Below are 19,283 nucleotides of genomic sequence, written 5' to 3'. Positions count from 1 at the left end.
ACATTAATATGATTTTATTACTTATTAATATACTAAACTTTCACTTCATTTATATAGGTTTTTGAGTTTTGAAATACTTTCAGAAAATGCTGCTTTATTTTACTTCTTAAATTTTATTTGGTATTAATAGAATTTTTTATTAAACATTTTGTTTAATAGATCATTAAATTTTCCACAGAGGTAATAATACTTTTTCTTAAAATATATGTAAATATTGGAGTGCCTGACTGGCTCAGTTGGAAGAGCATGTGACTCTTGATCTCAGGGTGTTGAGTTTGAGCCCATGTTGGATGTAGAGATTACTAAAAAAATAAATTAAAAATTTGTAAATATTGACTCCTGGCTACTGTGTTTAAAATTCAAATTAATATTTTGGAAACAGAAGCAGCTAGTTGAAAAGTATTTTTCATAACTGTGTTCTTACTGGTATTTTGCCCTTAATTTGCTTTTCATGTATGGATTTTATTTACATTCATTACATCCAATTAAGACTGAATTAAAAGCTTATAGTAGGAAGAACATTGAAAATGGTATATCTAAGTGGATCTCAGAGCTTCCACTTTTGTTATAAACTGGGAGATCCAGTCCTAAGTTTTCTACTGCACTGCCTTTGGCAGGTCATTTTACACATTTTAACTTCAGTTCTTTGTTTTGTAAAGGACAGGACTTCTTTTATATTTCTTCTAAATTCCAATTCTAGCATATTTTAATGTTTTCATTCTGAGTGTTTTTTCTTTAATTTTCTGTCAGCACTTTACTATAATACTTAGAAGAACTTTCAAGTTCTTTTTAAATAACTAGTCTCCTTTGGGTGGTTTGTAAAATAGAATCTTCTATAAGTTCTACCCTGACTATTACCTCTAAAAAAATGTTATGTTTGAATAAATGCAGTTGTATTTGACCCATTTGGGAAGTTATGTTAGCAAAAACAAATGGGAAATTATAATCTTAAGTAGATTCTTCTAAGCATTAGAATTCCTTGCTATCATATGATATACTAAAGCAATGGTTGTTGCTCCTCCAACTACATATTTATATTGAGATCCAGTTTCCTTCAGATCTTTCAAACAGTGTATCAAAAATAGATTGACAGATAACTGACATTAAAGATTTGCAAAAATCTAAATCATTGCCTCTCTTCTGAATAAATTTGTTGGCAAAATATTATGTGTTTTTTTTTTTAAATAAAAATGATACTTCTGTTAACTTGTAGTGGGTTATTTTTCTTTAACAAAATAATTTTTTTACATCCTCTGTTCTAATTTTAAATATGGCATATACTGATACATATAACTGACTAAGACAAGAATTGTTTGGCACCCTCTGTAATTTTTTAGAGTGTAAAGAAGTCTTACAAGGATTTTTTATAATTCTGTGCTAGAAAATGGAAATAAAAGATATAATGTTTTTATTTTACTCAAATGAATTAAAATGTTTTCTTCAAGGTTTTACAAAATAATGCAAAGTACCAGGTAGTACCCAAAAAGCTGACCATAGGCAAACGCCTAGCTCAATGCCTACATCCAGCATTACCAGGTGGAGTTCATCGAAAGGCACTTGAAACATATGAGATTATCTTCAAAATCATTGGACCTAAGAGACTTGCCAAAGACCTTTTTTTATACAGGTAAGAAAAATTTTATTATTTATGTAAAAATAAAAAACATTTTTAATTGTTTCATGTTTTGGGCAATAAAAGCTAAAATACTGAAAAGTCCTTTAAGGAAGTTTTTAGATGTCAGTGTCAAATATTTTGATATTAAGTACTTTAGAAAAATTTAGGATATTCCTTAATATAAGGTTTTTTTTCTTCTATGTCATTAATGAAAAATTTTTGCATAAAATTGTTGAGAGTACACTACTTTCTGCTTTTTTCAACTTGAGGACTACACTGAAAAGATATGTTACCTTTATCTCTCAGCAGCTTTCAATGTAGTTGATCATTCTTTCCCTGAAATAGTCTTTTTCTATTGGCTTTTATTCTGCAGTTTAATTTTTCAGTCTTCATATGGACATATGGAATTTCTTAAAGCTTGCATAGCCTTGCCTTTGCCTTTATATTGCTTTCGTTGGGGGAGCTTATCCATACCCATGTTTTATCCTTTAAGTGCTAACTCCCAACTTGGTAATCACCAGTGTTGGCTTCTGCTTTAAACTTCTGACTTACTCACCATCTCTGTGTGTTTCTTTAACTGAAGTTCACCCTATTCCAACCTAACCTCATTTTCTACAAACCCAGCCTTCTGCAAGTACACTAAAGTTCAGTAAATGGCACCATTGTCCATCCATTTACACAAGCCTGAAATCCAAGGGTTACACTTAGTATCTTGTTTTCTTTGCCCATATTCTTCTTCCTCCCATGTACAATCTGTCACCAAGAGTTTTGTTTCATAGTGGTAAAGAACAGAAGCTTTGGAATCAAAATGGTTTGTCTTTCACTCACCAGCTCTGTGATCTTGGGTCATTTTCTTCACCTGTCTGTGTATTCCCATTACCAGTTTCACAGGATTGTTAATTAAGATAAAAATGTAAATATTTATAAAGTACTTAGAACAGTGCAGCATATGGGAAGTGCTAAATAAATGTTAGTTATTGTTCTCATAGATGTTCCAGTCCATCTACTTCTTTTCACCCTCACTGGCAGCATCTGCTCTAAGTAAGCTTTATCTCCGGCTTGGTCTTTGTCACTGGCCTCCTAACGCACACATAATATTGTTCTTATTCTTTCATACCCTTTTCTTAACACAGTACCAGAGATTCTTTCATACCCTTTTCTTAACACAGTACCAGAGTAAACTTTTTAGTACTTTATTTATTTGTTTGATTTGACAGACAGAGATCACAAGCAGGCAGAGAGGCAGGAGGAGAGAGAGGGGGAAGCAGGCTACCCACTGAACAGAGAGCCTGATGTAGGGCTCAATGCAGGGCTCGATCCCATGATCTCGGCTGAGATCATGACCTGAGCCGAAAGTCGAGGCTTAACCCACTGAGTCACCCAGGCGCCCCCAACTTTTTGATACTTTAAATAGAGGTCATTCTCCTGTTAAAAATCTCCATTGACTTCTTCCTGCTACTTAAAAGTAAAATTCAAAGTACTTACTCTGGCTTCTGAAGTTTTATGTACTTTGGCCCTGCATGTCTCAATTACTTCCAATTCCTACTTTTTTCCACCCAATTCACTTTGTTCTATGATACAGATCTCTTTGCTTATACTTCCTCATCTTTTTCTTTGTTTGTTTCCCTCACCCTCAATGCTCTAATTCAGGTCTCTGATTAAATATCAAATCCTCAGAGAAGACTTGCCTAGAGAAGACTTACCTATATGTAAGAGCCTTTCCTCTATATCTTTGTTGTTAATACCCTGTAGTTTCACTGCCACGTATTTAGAGGGTGGTATCTATTTATTTATCCTGGTTTGATTCATTGGGATTTTTACATCTGTGAATCAGTGACTTTCATCAATTCTGAATCTCTTCAAATTGTCTTTACTCCATCTATTCTCTCTCCCCTTTTTGGAACTATGAGTAAGCACCGTTAGGTCTTCTCACTCTGAGTTCCCCATCTCTTATTCTCTCTTTCTTGTTTTCAAACGTCTTGTCTGTCTTTGTTGCATTCTGGATAATTTCCTGTTACTTAACTTCTAGATTACTAATTCTCTCTCTTTTTTCATATCTGTGTGAAATTTTTTCTGATCATTATTAAGATGTAATTGACATACAACATTATATAAGTTTAAGTTGTATAACATATTATTTGATAAACGTATATACTGTGAAATGATTACCATATGTTTAGTTCACACATCCATCATAACCTCAGTTATGATTTTTTTTCTTATGATCAGAACTTTTAAGGTCTATTCTCTTATCAACTCCAAATACAGTATTGTTTTTTTGTTTGTTTGTTTGTTTTAAAGATTTTATTTATTTATTTGACAGACAGAGATCACAAGTAGGCAGAGAGGCAGGCAGAGAGAGAGAGAGAGAAGGAAGCAGGCTCCCCACGGAGCAGAGAGCCCGACACGGGGCTCCATCCCAGGACCCTGGGATCACGACCCGAGCCGAAGGCAGAGGCTTTAACCCACTGAGCCACCCCCAAATACAGTATTGTTAACGGTAGTCACCATCATGTACATTATATCATCAGAACTTACTTATCTTGTAACTGGAGGTTTGTATCTTTGACCACCTTCACCCACTTCTCCCCCCCACCCATCCCAGGCAACCACCATTCTCTTCTCTGTTTTTATGCACTTAGTTTTCTTAGTTCCTGCATTTAAGTGAGATACAATATTTTTTTTCCCTACTTACTTATTTCACTTAGCATCATGGCCTTGAGGTCCATCCATATTGTCACAAATGGCAAGATTTTTTTTTTTTAATGACCAAATAATACTGCATTCAGAGAGAAAGAGTGCACATGCATGCACAAGCACGAGCACGTGTGGCAGTTTATCTTTCATCTGTCAATGGATACAAGTTGTTTCCATGTCTTGGCTATTATAAATAATGCTGCAGTGAAATGGGAGTGCAGATATCTCTTCAAGTTCATGATTTCATTTCTTTTAGATATATATCTAGAGGTGGGATTTCTGGATCATATTGTACTTCTATTTTTAATTGTTTGAAGGACCTTTATACTGTTTTCCATAATTGGTGTACCAATTTGCATTCCCTCCAACAGCATACAAGGGTTCTCTTCTCCACATCCTTGTCAGCATTTGTCATCTTTTGTTTTTTGATAATAGCCTTTCCAACAGTTGTGCGGTAATACCCCATTTTGTTTTTGATTTGTATTTCCCTGGTGATTAATGATGTTGAGCACCTTGTCATGTACTTAGTGGCCATTCCAGTATCTTCTTTGGATGATATATCAGGTCCTTTGCCCATTTTTTAATTGGATTATTTGAGATATTATGCTGTTGACCATGAGTCCCTTATATTAATTTTGGATATTATTTTGGATATTTACTCTTTGTTAGGTATGTGGTTTGCAAATATTTTCTCTCATTCCATAGATTACCTTTTCATTTTATTGATTATCATTTATTGTGCAGTACCTTTTTAGTTGGATATAGTCCCAGTTATTTATTTTTGCTTTTGTTGCTTGTGCTTTAGATTTCATATCTAAAAAACAATGCTAAGACCAATGCAGGGAGATTTTCCCCTATGTTTTCCTCTAAGAGTTTTATGGTTTCCAGCCTTATGTTTAAGTCTCTACTCCATTTCAAGTTAACTATTATGTGTGACGTAAGATAAGGGTCCAGTTTCTTTCCCACGTGCATATCCACTTTTCCTCTTTCACTCTTGATATTGGTAACTCAGACCTTATTTTTTCCCTTTGATCAGTCTTGTCAGGGGTTTATCAATTTTGTTAGTCTTTTTAAAAACAAACTTTTAGGCATACCAGGATAGCTTAGTCGGTTGAATAAGCCACATTGATTTCGGCTCATGCTCAGGATCTCATGATCCCCACATGGAGCTCCATGCTCAGTGCAGAGTCTGCTTGTCCCTCTCCCCCCACCCCCACCATCTGTCTCTCTCTCTCAAATAAATAAAATCTTTGGAAAAAAATTAAAAATAAAAACAAATTTGGGGTACCTGGGTTGCTTAGTTGGTTAAACATTCAACCTCTGGTTGTGGCTCAGGTCTTGGGGTCCTGTATGGAGCCCTATTTCAGGCTCCTCACTCAGTGGGAAGTCTGTCTCCCTCTGCCTTTCCCCTTGCTCATGCTCTCTTTCTAAATTAATCAGTCTTTTTTTTAAAGATTTTATTTATTTATCTGAAAGAGCAAGAGTGAGAGACCACAAGCAGGGAGAGCATCAGAGGGAGTGGGAGAAGCAGGCTCCCTGCTTACCATGCGGGCTTGATCCCAGGACCCTAGGATCATGACCTGAGCCAAAGGCAGACACTTTAACCAACTGAGCCACCCAAACAATGCTAAAATTAAAAAAAAAAAATTTTTTTTAAATAAAAACAAACTTTTAGCTTTGCTGGTCTGCTTTAGTGAGCATATATGTTTTTTCTTTAAATTCTGCTTGGATGTCATGGTTGTTTTTAATAATAATAAATACTGCATTCCAAAAAACAGCACTTTAAAAGAAAAGCCAAGAATTTCTGAATTTGTGTTGCTTATAATTCTCTAGTAACTGATAGATTTTCCTTTTTTAAAAATTTATATTTAAATTCAATTTTGTTAACATTTAGTGTATTATTAGTTTCAGAGATGGTAGTTTCCTTTCTTAATGCAGGACTTTATAAGTCATGCCTGCTACTTTTCAACTCTTCAGTAACACAAATTTTACCTTAAAAACAGTTATTTTACAAAATTGCAGTATATCTGATTTTTTCAGCAGGATGTTACCAGAATAGTAAATTATCTCTATAATACCACACCTAGGAAAACATTTCTACATTTCTAGATTTAGCAGACATTCTTACACAACATAGATTGAAATTATATTGCTAGTCTATATTTTTTCAAAGTGCATCTAATTTAAAAACTAAATTTTATATTAATGTTGGACTTTATGTTTTTCATTTGTAATTTTGTTAATCTCAAGGTGTATGGTTGTACATAATTATATACAAATACTTTTTTTTTAAAAGATTTTATTTATTTATTTGACAGAGAGAGAGATCACAAGCAGGCAGAGAGTCAGGCAGAGAGAAAGGGGGAAGCAGGCTCCCCGCCGAGCAGAGAGCCCAATGTGGGGCTCGATCCCAGAACCCTGAGATCATGACCTGAGCTGAAGGCAGCGGCTTAATCCACTGAGCCACCCAGGTGCTCCTATACAAATACTTTTAAAGTTGAACAAATTGTTATATGGCAAAATACCATATTGCTGCTTTAAGCGTTCTTTTTTTTAAAGATTTTAAGATTTTATTTATTTATTTGACAGAGAAAGAGAGATAACAAGTAGGCAGAAAGGGAGGCAGAGGGAGAGAGGGAAGCAGGCTCCCCAACAAGCAGAGAGCCTGACGTGGGGCTCAATCCGAGGGCCCTGAGATCATGAGCCGAAGGCAGAGTCCCAACCCACTGAGCCACCCAGGCACCCCTTAAGCTTATTTTTTCTTAACATGATGCAGTACACAGCAGTGTTACTAAGAAGGCTGGATGTGCAGTTTGAGTACCATGAAATATTACATATAGTCAGCGTTTGGTAAGACAAATTTGGACCTCAGTCTAGAGATTTTACAGCAGTCATCATTTAGGTGACAGTTGAAGACATGAAAATAATTGAGATCACCCAGGTACACTGAATGAGATTGAACACAATTGTGTTGAAAGACAAAGATGTAAGTGGAAGAAGAAGGACAGAAGTTACAGGATGGGGGCGCCTAGTTGACTCAGTTGGTAGAGCATCCAACTCTTGATCTCAGGGTTGTAAGTTTGAGCCCCATGTTGGGTGTAGAGATTATTTAAACAATAAAATCTTTTAAAAAAGAAAGATAGAGAGAAGTTAAAGGGGGGAAAAAAGGAAAGTGGATGAAGCAGGACTTTGGCAAAAGCCAGCATTGGGCCCTGGTGCTTATGAAGGAAAGTAGCTTTGACTATAAATTTAGATCAGACTACCTAAAGTTGGAGGCAGGATGACCTCTATTTACTATATAAACTAGTAGCAAGTAGTAACCTCTATTTACTATATAAACTAGTAGCAAAACAATCTTTATGTTTTTGTTATGCACCTAAGTGCAAGAGGACTTGGTGCTAGGACCTTAGGATACAGAAACAAAAAGATAGGGCGCCTGGGTGGCTCAGTGGGTTAAGCCGCTGCCTTCAGCTCAGGTCATGATCTCAGGGTCCTGGGATCTAGTCCCGCATCGGGCTCTCTGTTCAGCAGGGAGCCTGTTTCCCTCTCTCTCTCTCTCTGCCTGCCTCTCCATTTATTTTGTGATCTCTCTCTGTCAAATGAATAAATAAAATCTTTAAAAAAAAAAAAAAAGAAACAAACAAACAAAAAGATAGTCATAGTCCCTTGCTTTCTGATATTTACAGAGCTGCCTATTAGAAATACTCAGTAAGTACAGAATAACTTACTAGAATAAGTAGGTATTGGACACTAACAAAACAGGAAGCCTAACCTGGTCTAATTTGAAGACAGTCTCCTCCAGGAAATGGCTTAGGCTAATTCCTGAAAGTCTAGAAGTCACTAGACAACAAAAAAGTTGTAAGTAAAGGAGTAGGAATTAAACCTAATGGACCAGCATATGGAAAGACCTAGACACTAAAAAGAGCATGGAAGGTTCTCAAACAAATCTGAAAGGAATTCTTCAGTATATGTGGAGCAGAAGGTGCAAGAGCAAAATTGGTGAGCTTATGTGGGCTGAACAGGTGTGTAGTAAAAAAATCAAAAAATGTTGAAAGCTACATTAAACTAGACTGATCTGAAAGGCAAAAGAAAGCCAGTGAAAGGTTTTCCCGAGGATAGGTGCTTCAGGGCAGTACTGAAGCAGTACATGGTAAGTCAGGATGATTGAGCACTACATAATAGTCGAGTCTTCTAGGGAAAAGTCTGGTAGAGATGGAGATGATTTACAGTATTCAAAGAAAAGTATCTGGAAGAGTGATGTGGAGAGAAAACTTGGTGACTTAATACAAGTTAGAGGAGAAGATTTTTTTTTAAAGGAGTCAAGGATCACTCCTAAATGTATAAGTTTTTGGTCAGCCAGATGGATAATGATGCCGTATTTTGAAATTGTGAAATTTGAAGTCTTTATAAAATAGCTGGGTGGCCACTGGGTTTATGAATATGAGGCTTAGGTGAGAGACCCGTGTTGATTAAATTGATGTAGAAGAGGATATCATTTTGAGTTGATTAGGAGAACTTCTTATTTTGTCAAAATATAAGTCAAGATTTACATGTATATGTAGGTACATATGAATTAATGTTTTGTAGTTAATGTGCTTCTCCCCACCCCCTTTTGTTTCTATGTTTTTAAATAGTTCTGGGTTATTTCCTCTTCTTGCAAATGCTGCCATGTCTGTGAAACCAACATTGCTAAGTTTGTATGAGATCTATTACCTGCCTTTGGGTAAAACACTGAAGCCTGGTCTACAAGGATTGCTAACTGGTATTCTGCCTGGCTTAGAAGAAGGATCAGAGTACTATGAGAGGTAAGATGGTACTGTTATTAGTGCAACTAAGTAAGCAAAGTCATAGATTTGTCAGCAAGCATCCTTGGATCAATAATGTTTTAACATCACAAAAATTAATTATTCTAAACACTTGACCTGAAGGTTTCTATAACAACTAAAAAAATATTGTGGTATGTATCTAATTTGTGTATTGCACTGAAAATGTAGGTAGGTTATAAGAACACAAACTTGGGAGGTAGATGCACTGGGTTCAAATCCTGGCTCAGTAGACACTAGACAGCTTAGACAAGCTTTTCAACATTTCAGAACTTTATTCAGTTTCTTCATCTCTAAAACAAACAGTACTTATTCCATTCTGTTACTGTAATAATGAAATCACTTAGTCAAGTCCTAGCACATACAAGTTACTCAAAAAATTGCAACCCATAATTTAAAATAATCAATATGTAGGAACTTAAATTAATAAAACAATGGGAAATTGGACCATGTGTTAACAGTTTTTAAGTTATTAGTGATGGAAAAGAGCCTAACACCAAGTACAGTGCTGTTTCACTAGCTGTGACATGATGCTCTTGATATTTTAACTTCTTAAAGAAAATGAATTAATCTATTTTGGAGCCTATTACTGCTTCTGAGGAAGTTTATAGTTATAGACAGTGCATGATGCATTAACTATCTTTAGTAGCTTGTTACTAATATTCTTCCCAAAAAGGAAATTGTGAGTTGAGGTGGCAAGAACAGAAAATGCCAAGCTTATTTTATGAGTACACTTAATGATTTGAATTTAAATAATTGATTCTGGTGTATTGTCCAGCTACTCTATTTTATTTTGGTTCATATGTTTCTATAATGTGATAAGAATCTAATCCTGAAAATACTGGATTACCTTCCTAAACTACTTGGAGAAAATAAAATTTATGTCTAAAAACATCATTTTCTTTTGTCAACTTTTTTACTCCCTTACAATTTTAGAAACATATGATGTAATTTCATTTAGTGTATAGCTGAGTTTTGTTTCTAATTGTTATATTTATTCTAGGGAAACACTTTATAAGTCTGCTAGTCACAATTAAAAATTTAACATAATGATTTTTATGAGTGTGGTATCTCTGATTTGTCTCGTTATGTGTCTTGGTCCGTTTGAGCTGCTATAACAAAATACTTATAAACAACTAATTTGTCAGTTCTGAAGGCTGGAAGTCCAGTATCAGTATGAGCAAGGTCATTTTCTGGTGATGCACTCTTCCTGGTTCATAACTAGAGCCTCCTCCCTGGTCCTCACACAGTGGAAGGGACTACGGAGTTCTGTGGGATTTCTTTCATAAGAGCACTAATTTCATTCATGAGATTTCCACCCTCAGGATTTAAGCACCTCTCAAAGGCTCTGCCTCTCCTGGTATCATTTTGAGAAGATAAGGTTTTAACATGATTTTTGAGGAGACATAAATATTCAGACTGTAGATTATGTTTTAGCAGTTATTCCACACAAATTCTAATAAAGGGATTTATAACCATGTTCTTTTAATCCAAAGATAAATTAAGGCCATGAGGGAGTATAGTGTTGGGTTAAATCACATAGCAAGTCAATAGATGAATGGATAAGGATGATGTGGTCCATATACACTATGGAGTATTATGCCTCCATCAGAGAGGATGAATACCCAACTTTTGTAGCAACCTGGACGGGACTGAAAGAGATTATGCTGAGTGAAATAAGTCAAGCACAGAGAGTCAATTATCATATGGTTTCACCTATTTGTGGAGCATAGCAAATAGCATGGAGGACATGGGGAGTTAGAGAGGAGAAGGGAGTTGGGGGAAATTGGAAGGGGAGGTAAAGCATGAGAGACTATGGACTCTGAAAAACAACCTGAAGGTTTTGAAGGGGCGGGGAGTGGGAGGTTGTGGGAGCCTGGTGGTGGGTATTAAGGAGGGCACGTATTGCATGGAGCACTGGGTGTGGTGCAAAAACAATGAATACTGTTACGCTGAAAAGAAAATTAAAATAAATAAATAAATAAATCACATAGCAAGTAAACAGTAAAATGCATCATCAGATTCTTTTGATTCTGACTACTATACTACAATATAATAAATTTTTAGGTATTATGTTATTCTCTGCTTGAAGCAAATCAAAAGTAATTTATTTTTAAATATAGTCCCTAATAAAGCAATAATGCATCTTTGATTTTGTTACAGGTCTGATTAAATTTTTATGAATTGCAGGATGTGAGGGCAATCTCGGTGTGACATCTGTCACCCCATGGATCACTAGGGTTGATTCAACTGACCTGGCTGGCTAGGCAGGTGTCCTCTTCTTCCTTCACTGTTCCATGTGTGTCCCTCCTGAAGCTGTGTGCTTGATCAAAGTGGACAGCCTTCCACAATAGAGGCGGACTATTCTTTGGTCAAGGCTATATTGGTTGCTGTGCTCCCCTGCAAGAATTTCCAGCAAACTTTTTCAAAGTTATTGTGAATTATATAATATGATTTCAAAGAAAAGGAAACATTTGGAAAACGTCCTTTCAGAATTCATAGGGAGAGCACCTGGGTGGCTCATTTGGTTAAGCATCTGACTCTTGATCTCAGCTCAGGTCTTGATCTCAGATGGGTCATGAGGTCAAAGCCCCATGTTGGGCTCCACATTGGGTGTGGAGCCTACTTTATTTTATTTATTTATTTTTTTAAAGATTTTACTTATTTATTTTACAGAGAGAGATCACAAGTAGGCAGAGAGGCAGGCAGAGAGAGAGGAGAAAGCAGGCTACCTGCTGAGCAGAGAGCCCGATGCGGGACTAGATCCCAGGACCCTGAGATCATGACCTAAGCCAAAGGCAGAGGCTTAACCCACTGAGCCACCCAGGTGCCCTGGAGCCTACTTTAAAAACAAAAAAAATTCATAGAAATTCAACAGAAAATATATTCTGCTATAGGATTACTGTTAACTAAGAAGTATGGGACTGAAGATTCTTTTACAGATCAGGACATGGAACTAGAGAAAGATTAAGTGACTTCTCCATAGTAAGTCAATGGGGGAGCCAGGACTGAAATCCAGTCCTCTTGGAGAATACACTTTTAGTCTATCACACTTGTGTCCAGGGCAAAGCATGGAACAATAGTGTGAATGCTTTCATACATTCCTGAGGAGAATAATTTCCTTTTAGCAACATGAAACTAAATGCTTGTCTTCTTAAGCCACTTTGTTTTGTCCCTCAGAACAAACACCTTGTTGGAAAAGGTTGCTGCTGCAGTGGACCAGTCAGCCTTCTACAGTGCCCTCTGGGGTAGTCTCCTTACCAGTCCTGCTGTACGGTTACCAGGAATCACATATGTCCTCGCCCATTTGAACAGGAAGCTTTCCATGGAAGATCAACTTTATATAATTGGCAGTGATATTGAACTAATGGTATGTCTATGTATGATTGCTCACATAACCTACTTCTTCAGAGCCAGGCACACTGTTCCAGACAGATGGTGAGAATTGTGCCACAACCAGAGTTCCTGTTTCCATGGAACTTGCATTTTTCATCAAGGAAGCTTAAAGACCAAATTAGTCACTAAATGTTGTTTTTAAAAGCGTCAAAAAATTTTTTTCATGGAAAAGGAATTGTAGATTATATGTTGTCTTCAGCTGTTATTCAAGCAAATAAATGGTCTTTATTGCCATCTTGCTAACTGATCAGACCTCTGTTAACACAGCCACATTAATTATATCATTCCAAAGGAGACATTTTCAGTCATAGCTTACATTATAGGAAAGATGGATTTTCAACAAAGTGACAGCCAGATTCTTTTTTGAATTTGTACAAGAAGATACAGAACCAAAGGAGATGGTGAAAGATAGTACCCCAAAAAACACATTGATTGCTTATACTTTTTAATTTCTAGATTAAGAACAGAAGGAAACCTTTTCTCTCTCTAGAGTGCTATACTATGAAAATTAGCAAGGAGTAAAAAACAAACCCTCAAAGGTCCCTATGAAAAGTTTTTTTTAATTATGGTTAATCATCCTGCACTTTTTTCCCATATGATTATAAAATGACCGAGATTTTTATGCAGATATATGGTCACATGTATTAAACTCTAATTAACATACATGGAAAATAACAACTTGTGTGTACAGTTTATGAATTTGTATAGAGCCTACAGCCAAGTAACCAATACTACAGTCAAAACAAAGACTATTCACATCACTCCAAAAAGTTCTTCTGGGCCCCTTTGTAGTTATTTCTCTTCTCCTATACTCCCAGGCCCTTGCAAATACTGGTCTGATATCAGTTCCTGTAGTTGTACTTCTTCTAGAGTACTATATAAATGAAATCATACAGTATCAGCCATTAAGTCTGGTTTCTTTCACTTTGGAGAACACATTGGAGATTCATCCATGTATTTATGCGTATCAGTGGTGTGTTCCTTTGCATTGCTGTGTAGTATCATGTTGTATGAATGTACTACAATTTGTTTATTCATTCACCAGTTAATGAACGTTTGTTTCTCGTTTGGGCAATAATGAATAAAGCTGCTGTAAACAGTTGGATACAGTTATTTGTGGAGACCTATGTTTTTATTTCTTAGGGAAATACCTAGGAATGAGATTCTTGGTTCACTTGATAAATATACATTTTTTAAATAACAACTTTATTGAGGTACAGTTCACATACCATAATGTTTATCCTTTGGAATTATATAACCCAGTGGTTTTTAGTATATTCACAAAGTTGTGCAGATATCACTATCTAATTTTTAGAACATTTTCATCACCTCAAAAAGAAACCCCATAGTCATTAATCACACCATGTTTTTCCCTCACTCTTGCCCCGGCAACCACTAATCTTTCTGTTCCTATATATTTGTCTATTCTGAACATTTCATACAAATGCAGTTATATAATATATAGCCTTTTATGAATGACTTCTTTCACTTATCAATATTTTTAATATTCATCCATGTTGAGCTGGTATCAATACTTCATTCCTTTTTATGGTTGAATAATAGTGCATTGTGTGGATAATACCACATTTTATTTATCTGTCCATCAGATAAGTTTTTGGCTATTATCAATAATGCTCTGAACATGACATGTAAGTTAATAGATACCTTAGCAGGTGTAAAATATTATTGTTTTGATTTGCACTTCCCTAATGACTAATATATTGAACATATTTTCTTATGGTTATTGTCATTTTTAAATCTTCTTTGGAGAAGTGTCTCCTCAAATTCTTTGCCTGTTATTTAAGTTGAGTTATTTCGCTTTTTGTTGTTGAATTGTAGTTCTTTATATATTCTGGATGTTAAGACCTTTGTATATATGATTTAAAACCATTTTTGCCCGTGCTATGGACTTGTCTTCTTCTTTCTTAATACTGTCCTTTGAAGCAGGAAAATTTTTATTTTGATAAAGTCCGGTTTATCTGCTTTATCTTTTGGCATTTGTGCTTTTGGTATTAGATATTTTCTAAGAAATTTTATCTAATCCAAGATCACAAACAGTTATACCTGTATCATCTTTTAGTGTATGTTTAAGTTTATAAGAAACCACCAAACTATTTTCTGAAATGACTATACCATTTTTATGCAGATTTTTAAATGTATTGTTACATTTCCTTTTAATAACTTAATGGAAATTTTAAGCAAGTCACTTTTTTTTCTTTAAAAAACAAATGACATAATTGGAAAACTATTTGTAATACATCACAGAGGACTATCCTTCATTATTATTCAGAGAGCTACTATAAATAAGTAGGCAAATATTAATAAGTATAAAAATGGATTTGAACAGAAAGGAAATAAAACTAACTCAAACATATGAAAAGACGCTCAACATTACTTACGATAGAAATAAAAATATAACTACACTGGGATGCCAACTTTCACTTATCAGATTAGCAAAAATGAAAAAAAAACCATACATGAGTAAACATGGAAATATAAAAATTTGTCACACAAAGTTGGTGGGAATATAAATATATATAACCTTAATGAAATGCATTGCATTATTTATATTGCAAATGCATATACCCCAGGACCCAGCAGTTCTATTTCAAGGGATTTATCCTGTAAGAGTACTTGTACATCAGTATATTGCAGCATTATTTACAATAGCAAATATTTACAAACAGCATAAATATCTTTGATCAGAAGCCTGTTAAAAAATTAGCATTCATCTATGAAATAGAGTATTTCTTTAGCCACAAAAAAAATAATGAAGCTCTGTATATAGTGTTAAGGAAAGATCTCCAAGATCTGTTATTAAAAGAAAAAGGCAAAATTTGGGATATATGCATGTATGTTTTTATTTACTTATATTCGTAGGAAATATTCACTGGTTATACTGGCTGCATGCAAAAAAGGAAATTGAGTGGTTGGGAGACAAGTGTGGGAGAGAACTTTTTGCTGTATATACTCTTGTATACCTTAATTTTTTTAAACCATCGTAATATATTTACCTATTCCAAATACTGTAAATACATTTAACCAGTGATAAGAAATTAAGAAGGTTGGAGAAAATGAAGTGTTCCACTTGCATGGTAAATCTTTCCCAATGTAACAGGCAATAGATACTAAAGGCTCTCTTATTTCAGGTAGAAGCAGTAAGTACTTCAGTGCAGGACTCAAGTGTACTTGTACAGAGAAGCACGCTGGACCTCATACTCTTCTGTTTTCCATTCCACATGAGTCAGGTAAAACATTAATAATGATATTAATATAAGGAATTCTTTGGAAAATCATAGGTTCCTGATGTGTAGTTATTTTTTAAGTTGGATTTAAGTTGAATTCTTTTGTTTTATGAATGGGTAAGTGCAATACATACTACATACAATACATGCAGAGCTTGAACTCATAACTCTAAGATAAAGAACCGTAGTGAGATCAAGAGATGAACACTTAACCAACTGAACCAGGTGCCCCCAACAGTTCCTTTTTTAAGGAGTAGAATTTGTGGAAATTTTGGGTTGTGGGGAAGTTTATTAATTTGCTCAAGAATATGGGAATTGAAATAGATTATTTCATACCTTTAAAAAGAGTTCTAACCTATAAGAAACAAGAGATAATCATTGCTAGCTCTGAGTGAGGCAGGACTCTGAGACCCAGGCCTTCTGCTCAGCTGTTATGTCTGTCCTTTTCTTGGCTTGGCGATTTGGTGATGTATGTCAAACTCTTAGCAGAATTGGCTGTTTAAAAGTCAAATATTCAGTCACTATGACATTCTCTAGTACTTTTATTACAAATGAGAACAGTTAACAAATCATGAGTGAAGTGTTTCATTGGTGAAAATGTAATCTATGTCTTCATTTTTAACCCACTGAGCCACCCAGGCACCCCTCAATGTCTTCATTTTTAAAGAGGTAGTCTGAATTCTTTTGAGTTCTAAACTTTGATGAGTTATGTAGAACACCAATATGTGAACATTCAGAATGGAAGAACAAAAGTAATAAGATGGAAAATTTCTACCTTGGAAAAGGATGTTTATTTCTAAAAAGTCATTAGCAGAAAAGACTATTATTTGGGGGTTTGTAAGAACTATGGTTAGTAGATAACTAGTGAATTTTCATTATCTGTCATGCTCACATTTTTCTTTATTACTTTATTCAGTTTGAAATTGAATTATTAATAATTGGAGAATTTCACACTTCATTGCCTATTGTCCCTAATTGGAACATAAACTGTCTGCTTTGCTGTTTTTGAGATTTTCCACTCTTAAACCAGAGGCTTTTATTGTATCTCTTGCTTTTCACAAACACCTGCTGGGACATCAGCATAGTCTAAATTTATCAGTACAAGGGTATGCAAACAGCTCATCAGGTAGTAATGAGTTCGACTTTTTTAAAGATTCATAAAAGAAAGCAAAGAAGAATATGCTAAAGTAATGTATATGGCATAAAAGCCTAAAATATTTATTACATGGGTCTTTATTGAAAAAAATGTATTGACCTTTACTCTTAAGCTTTCCCATTGTTTTCTTCCCTTCTAAGCATTCAGCATTATTAGTCGTTCAGTATACTGATAGGTGACTCAGCAAGATCTGAGGGATTAAGTCATGGTAGATTTAAATTGAGAAGAACTTAAGTTTGTAATCTCATTAGACCAGTATTTCTCAACCTTTTGTTTAGCTGAATTTTCTTTGATACTTTTTTAATATACCAGCCAGAAGATTTTCTTAAGCCTTATCTTTTATAATTTGTATAATAAAACCAATAACTGTTTGTTTTTTTTTAAATAGGTCCCCTACCCAGACCCAGTTACATCTTCCCCCTATTACTCTACTGGATTTTTAGGTTACTGAGAATAGGGATGAAGACAAATCATCTTTGTTCCCCACATTTCCTCTTTTCATATCTTTCATATATAATAAATTTTAAGCAAATACTGATTGTAATCGTAACTTAAGAGAGCCTTCATTACATTGTCCCAAAAGTGATTGCTGTTAATAGCTTCAGCAGTTAATGGGTTCCTAGAATCTCTCTACTTATTTCATGGAAAGTTGGCCCAATCTCTAATAATAATTCCATAGTAGGAATGTGTGGTAATGTCAACGGTAGTCAAGAAGTGACTTCTTACTTTCTTAAGAGTAGTTTGGGAGAGGGGAAGGTGCATGGGTGGCTCATTCAGTTAAGCAACTGACTCTTAATTTCAGCTCAGGTCATGATATCAGGGCCCTGAGATGCAGCCTGTATCAATCTCCACACTCAGCAGGAAGTCTGCTTCTCTTCCTCTCTCTCTCTGTCCCTGCCCTCTCCCCACAAGCTCACATTCTCTAAAATAAATAAATTTTTTTAAAGAGAAATTTTGTTTTTGTTTTCAAAATATGATTTGGAGACATTAGTATTTTTTAAGAAAAAAAAATTTTTTTAATTTATTTGAGATTGAGAGAGAGAGCAAGCACATGTGCAGAGGGGAGGGGAGAGGGAAAGAAGGAGACTCCCTGCTGAGCATGGAGCCAGACAGGGGGCTTGATCCCACAACCTTAAGATTGTGACCTGAGCCAAAATCAAGAGTCCAACACTTGAAAAAAAAAAAAGAAAGAAAGAAAGAAAGAAAAAAAGAGAGAGTCCAATGCTTGACCAACTGAACTACTCAGGCACCCCAAGACATTCATACTTTTCAGGATTTGTGAAAATACCTGTAATCTTCATATCTGATGTTAGATCAGCAGTTCTCAACTGCTTTAGTTTTAGGACCCTATTACACTCTTTAAAAATATTGAAGATCCTGGGGTGCCTGGGTGACTGAGCTGGTGAAGCATCTGCCTTCGGCTCAGGACATGATCTCAGGGTCCTGGAATCACGCCTCATGTCCAACTCCTCCCCCCTGCTCGTATGCTCTCTCTCACTCTCTGCCTCTCAAATAAATAAATAAAATTGATGATCCTGGGGCACCTGGGTGGCTCAGTTGGTTAAGTGTCTGACTCTTGATTTTGGCTCAAAGAGTGATCTCAGGGTCTCAAGGTCCTGGGATGAAGCCCCACTTGGGCTCCCCACTGAGTGAGAAGTCTGCTTGAGGATTCTCTCTCTCTTCTTCATCTGTTCCTTCCCCTGCTCATATGCTTGCTTGCACGTGTGTGCCTGCTCACTCGCTCTCTCTATAAAATAAATAAGTCTTGAAAAAGAATATTGAGGATCCTAAAAAAATTCTTTTGCTGATGTAGGTTATATCTGTTTAAATCATTAGAAATTAAAACAGAGATTTTTAAATATTTACTAATTCATTTAAATACAACAGGTAACAGATGACTCAGTCAGTTGGGCATCTGCCTTCAGCTCAGGTCATGATTTGGGGGACCTGGGCATCAGTCCCAAGTTGGGCTGTTTGCTAGGTGGGGAGTCTGCTTCTCCTTCCGTGCTCTCTCTTTTTCAAATTAATAGGTGAAATCTTAAAAATAAATAGAAATAAAGATAACAGTAACAAAGTTATCATGTTTGTCTAGATAACATTTTATAAAGTAACTTTGCCAACACATTAAAAAAATTGGTGAATAGAGAGAGTAGCATTGTTTTATTTTTCCACAAATTAATATCTGGTCTAATAGTACAGAGCAGAATCTGCTTCTGCGATCAGTCTTATGGTTTTTTTCTTTTGGTTTAAATATATGGAAAAAAAATCTCTCACTGATACATAATTGGAAGAGAGGAAGGTTTCAGCAGTCTTTTGTTGTTGTTGTTAAAATTGTTAAAACAGCATATTCT

General features: G+C 35.4%; 1 protein-coding gene across 13 annotated transcripts in view; it reads left to right on the top strand.

Moving 5' to 3' along the window:
- DOP1A (DOP1 leucine zipper like protein A) overlaps positions 1-19,283 on the top strand; it is a 105,861-nt gene that overhangs the window by 28,718 nt on the left and 57,860 nt on the right. For all 13 annotated transcript variants that reach the window (XR_006605533.1, XR_006605532.1, XM_004773617.3 and 10 more), the window contains 4 exons: positions 1,446-1,627; positions 8,947-9,117; positions 12,316-12,505; positions 15,681-15,779. Coding sequence is in view for 11 of the 13 variants with exons in the window: in XM_004773617.3 (XP_004773674.1) it covers positions 1,446-1,627; positions 8,947-9,117; positions 12,316-12,505; positions 15,681-15,779 (642 nt within the window). In the remaining 2 variants the exon portion in view is untranslated. The remainder of the gene's footprint in view (positions 1-1,445; positions 1,628-8,946; positions 9,118-12,315; positions 12,506-15,680; positions 15,780-19,283) is intronic.

The sequence above is a fragment of the Mustela putorius genome, unplaced genomic scaffold, assembly GCF_011764305.1.
Source record: "Mustela putorius furo isolate JIRA1106 unplaced genomic scaffold, ASM1176430v1.1 tig00000166_pilon_pilon_pilon, whole genome shotgun sequence".
Taxonomy (NCBI): Eukaryota; Metazoa; Chordata; class Mammalia; order Carnivora; family Mustelidae; genus Mustela; species Mustela putorius.
Note: the sequence above shows the minus strand (reverse complement) of the source record. Positions and strands in the feature narration are given on the sequence as shown.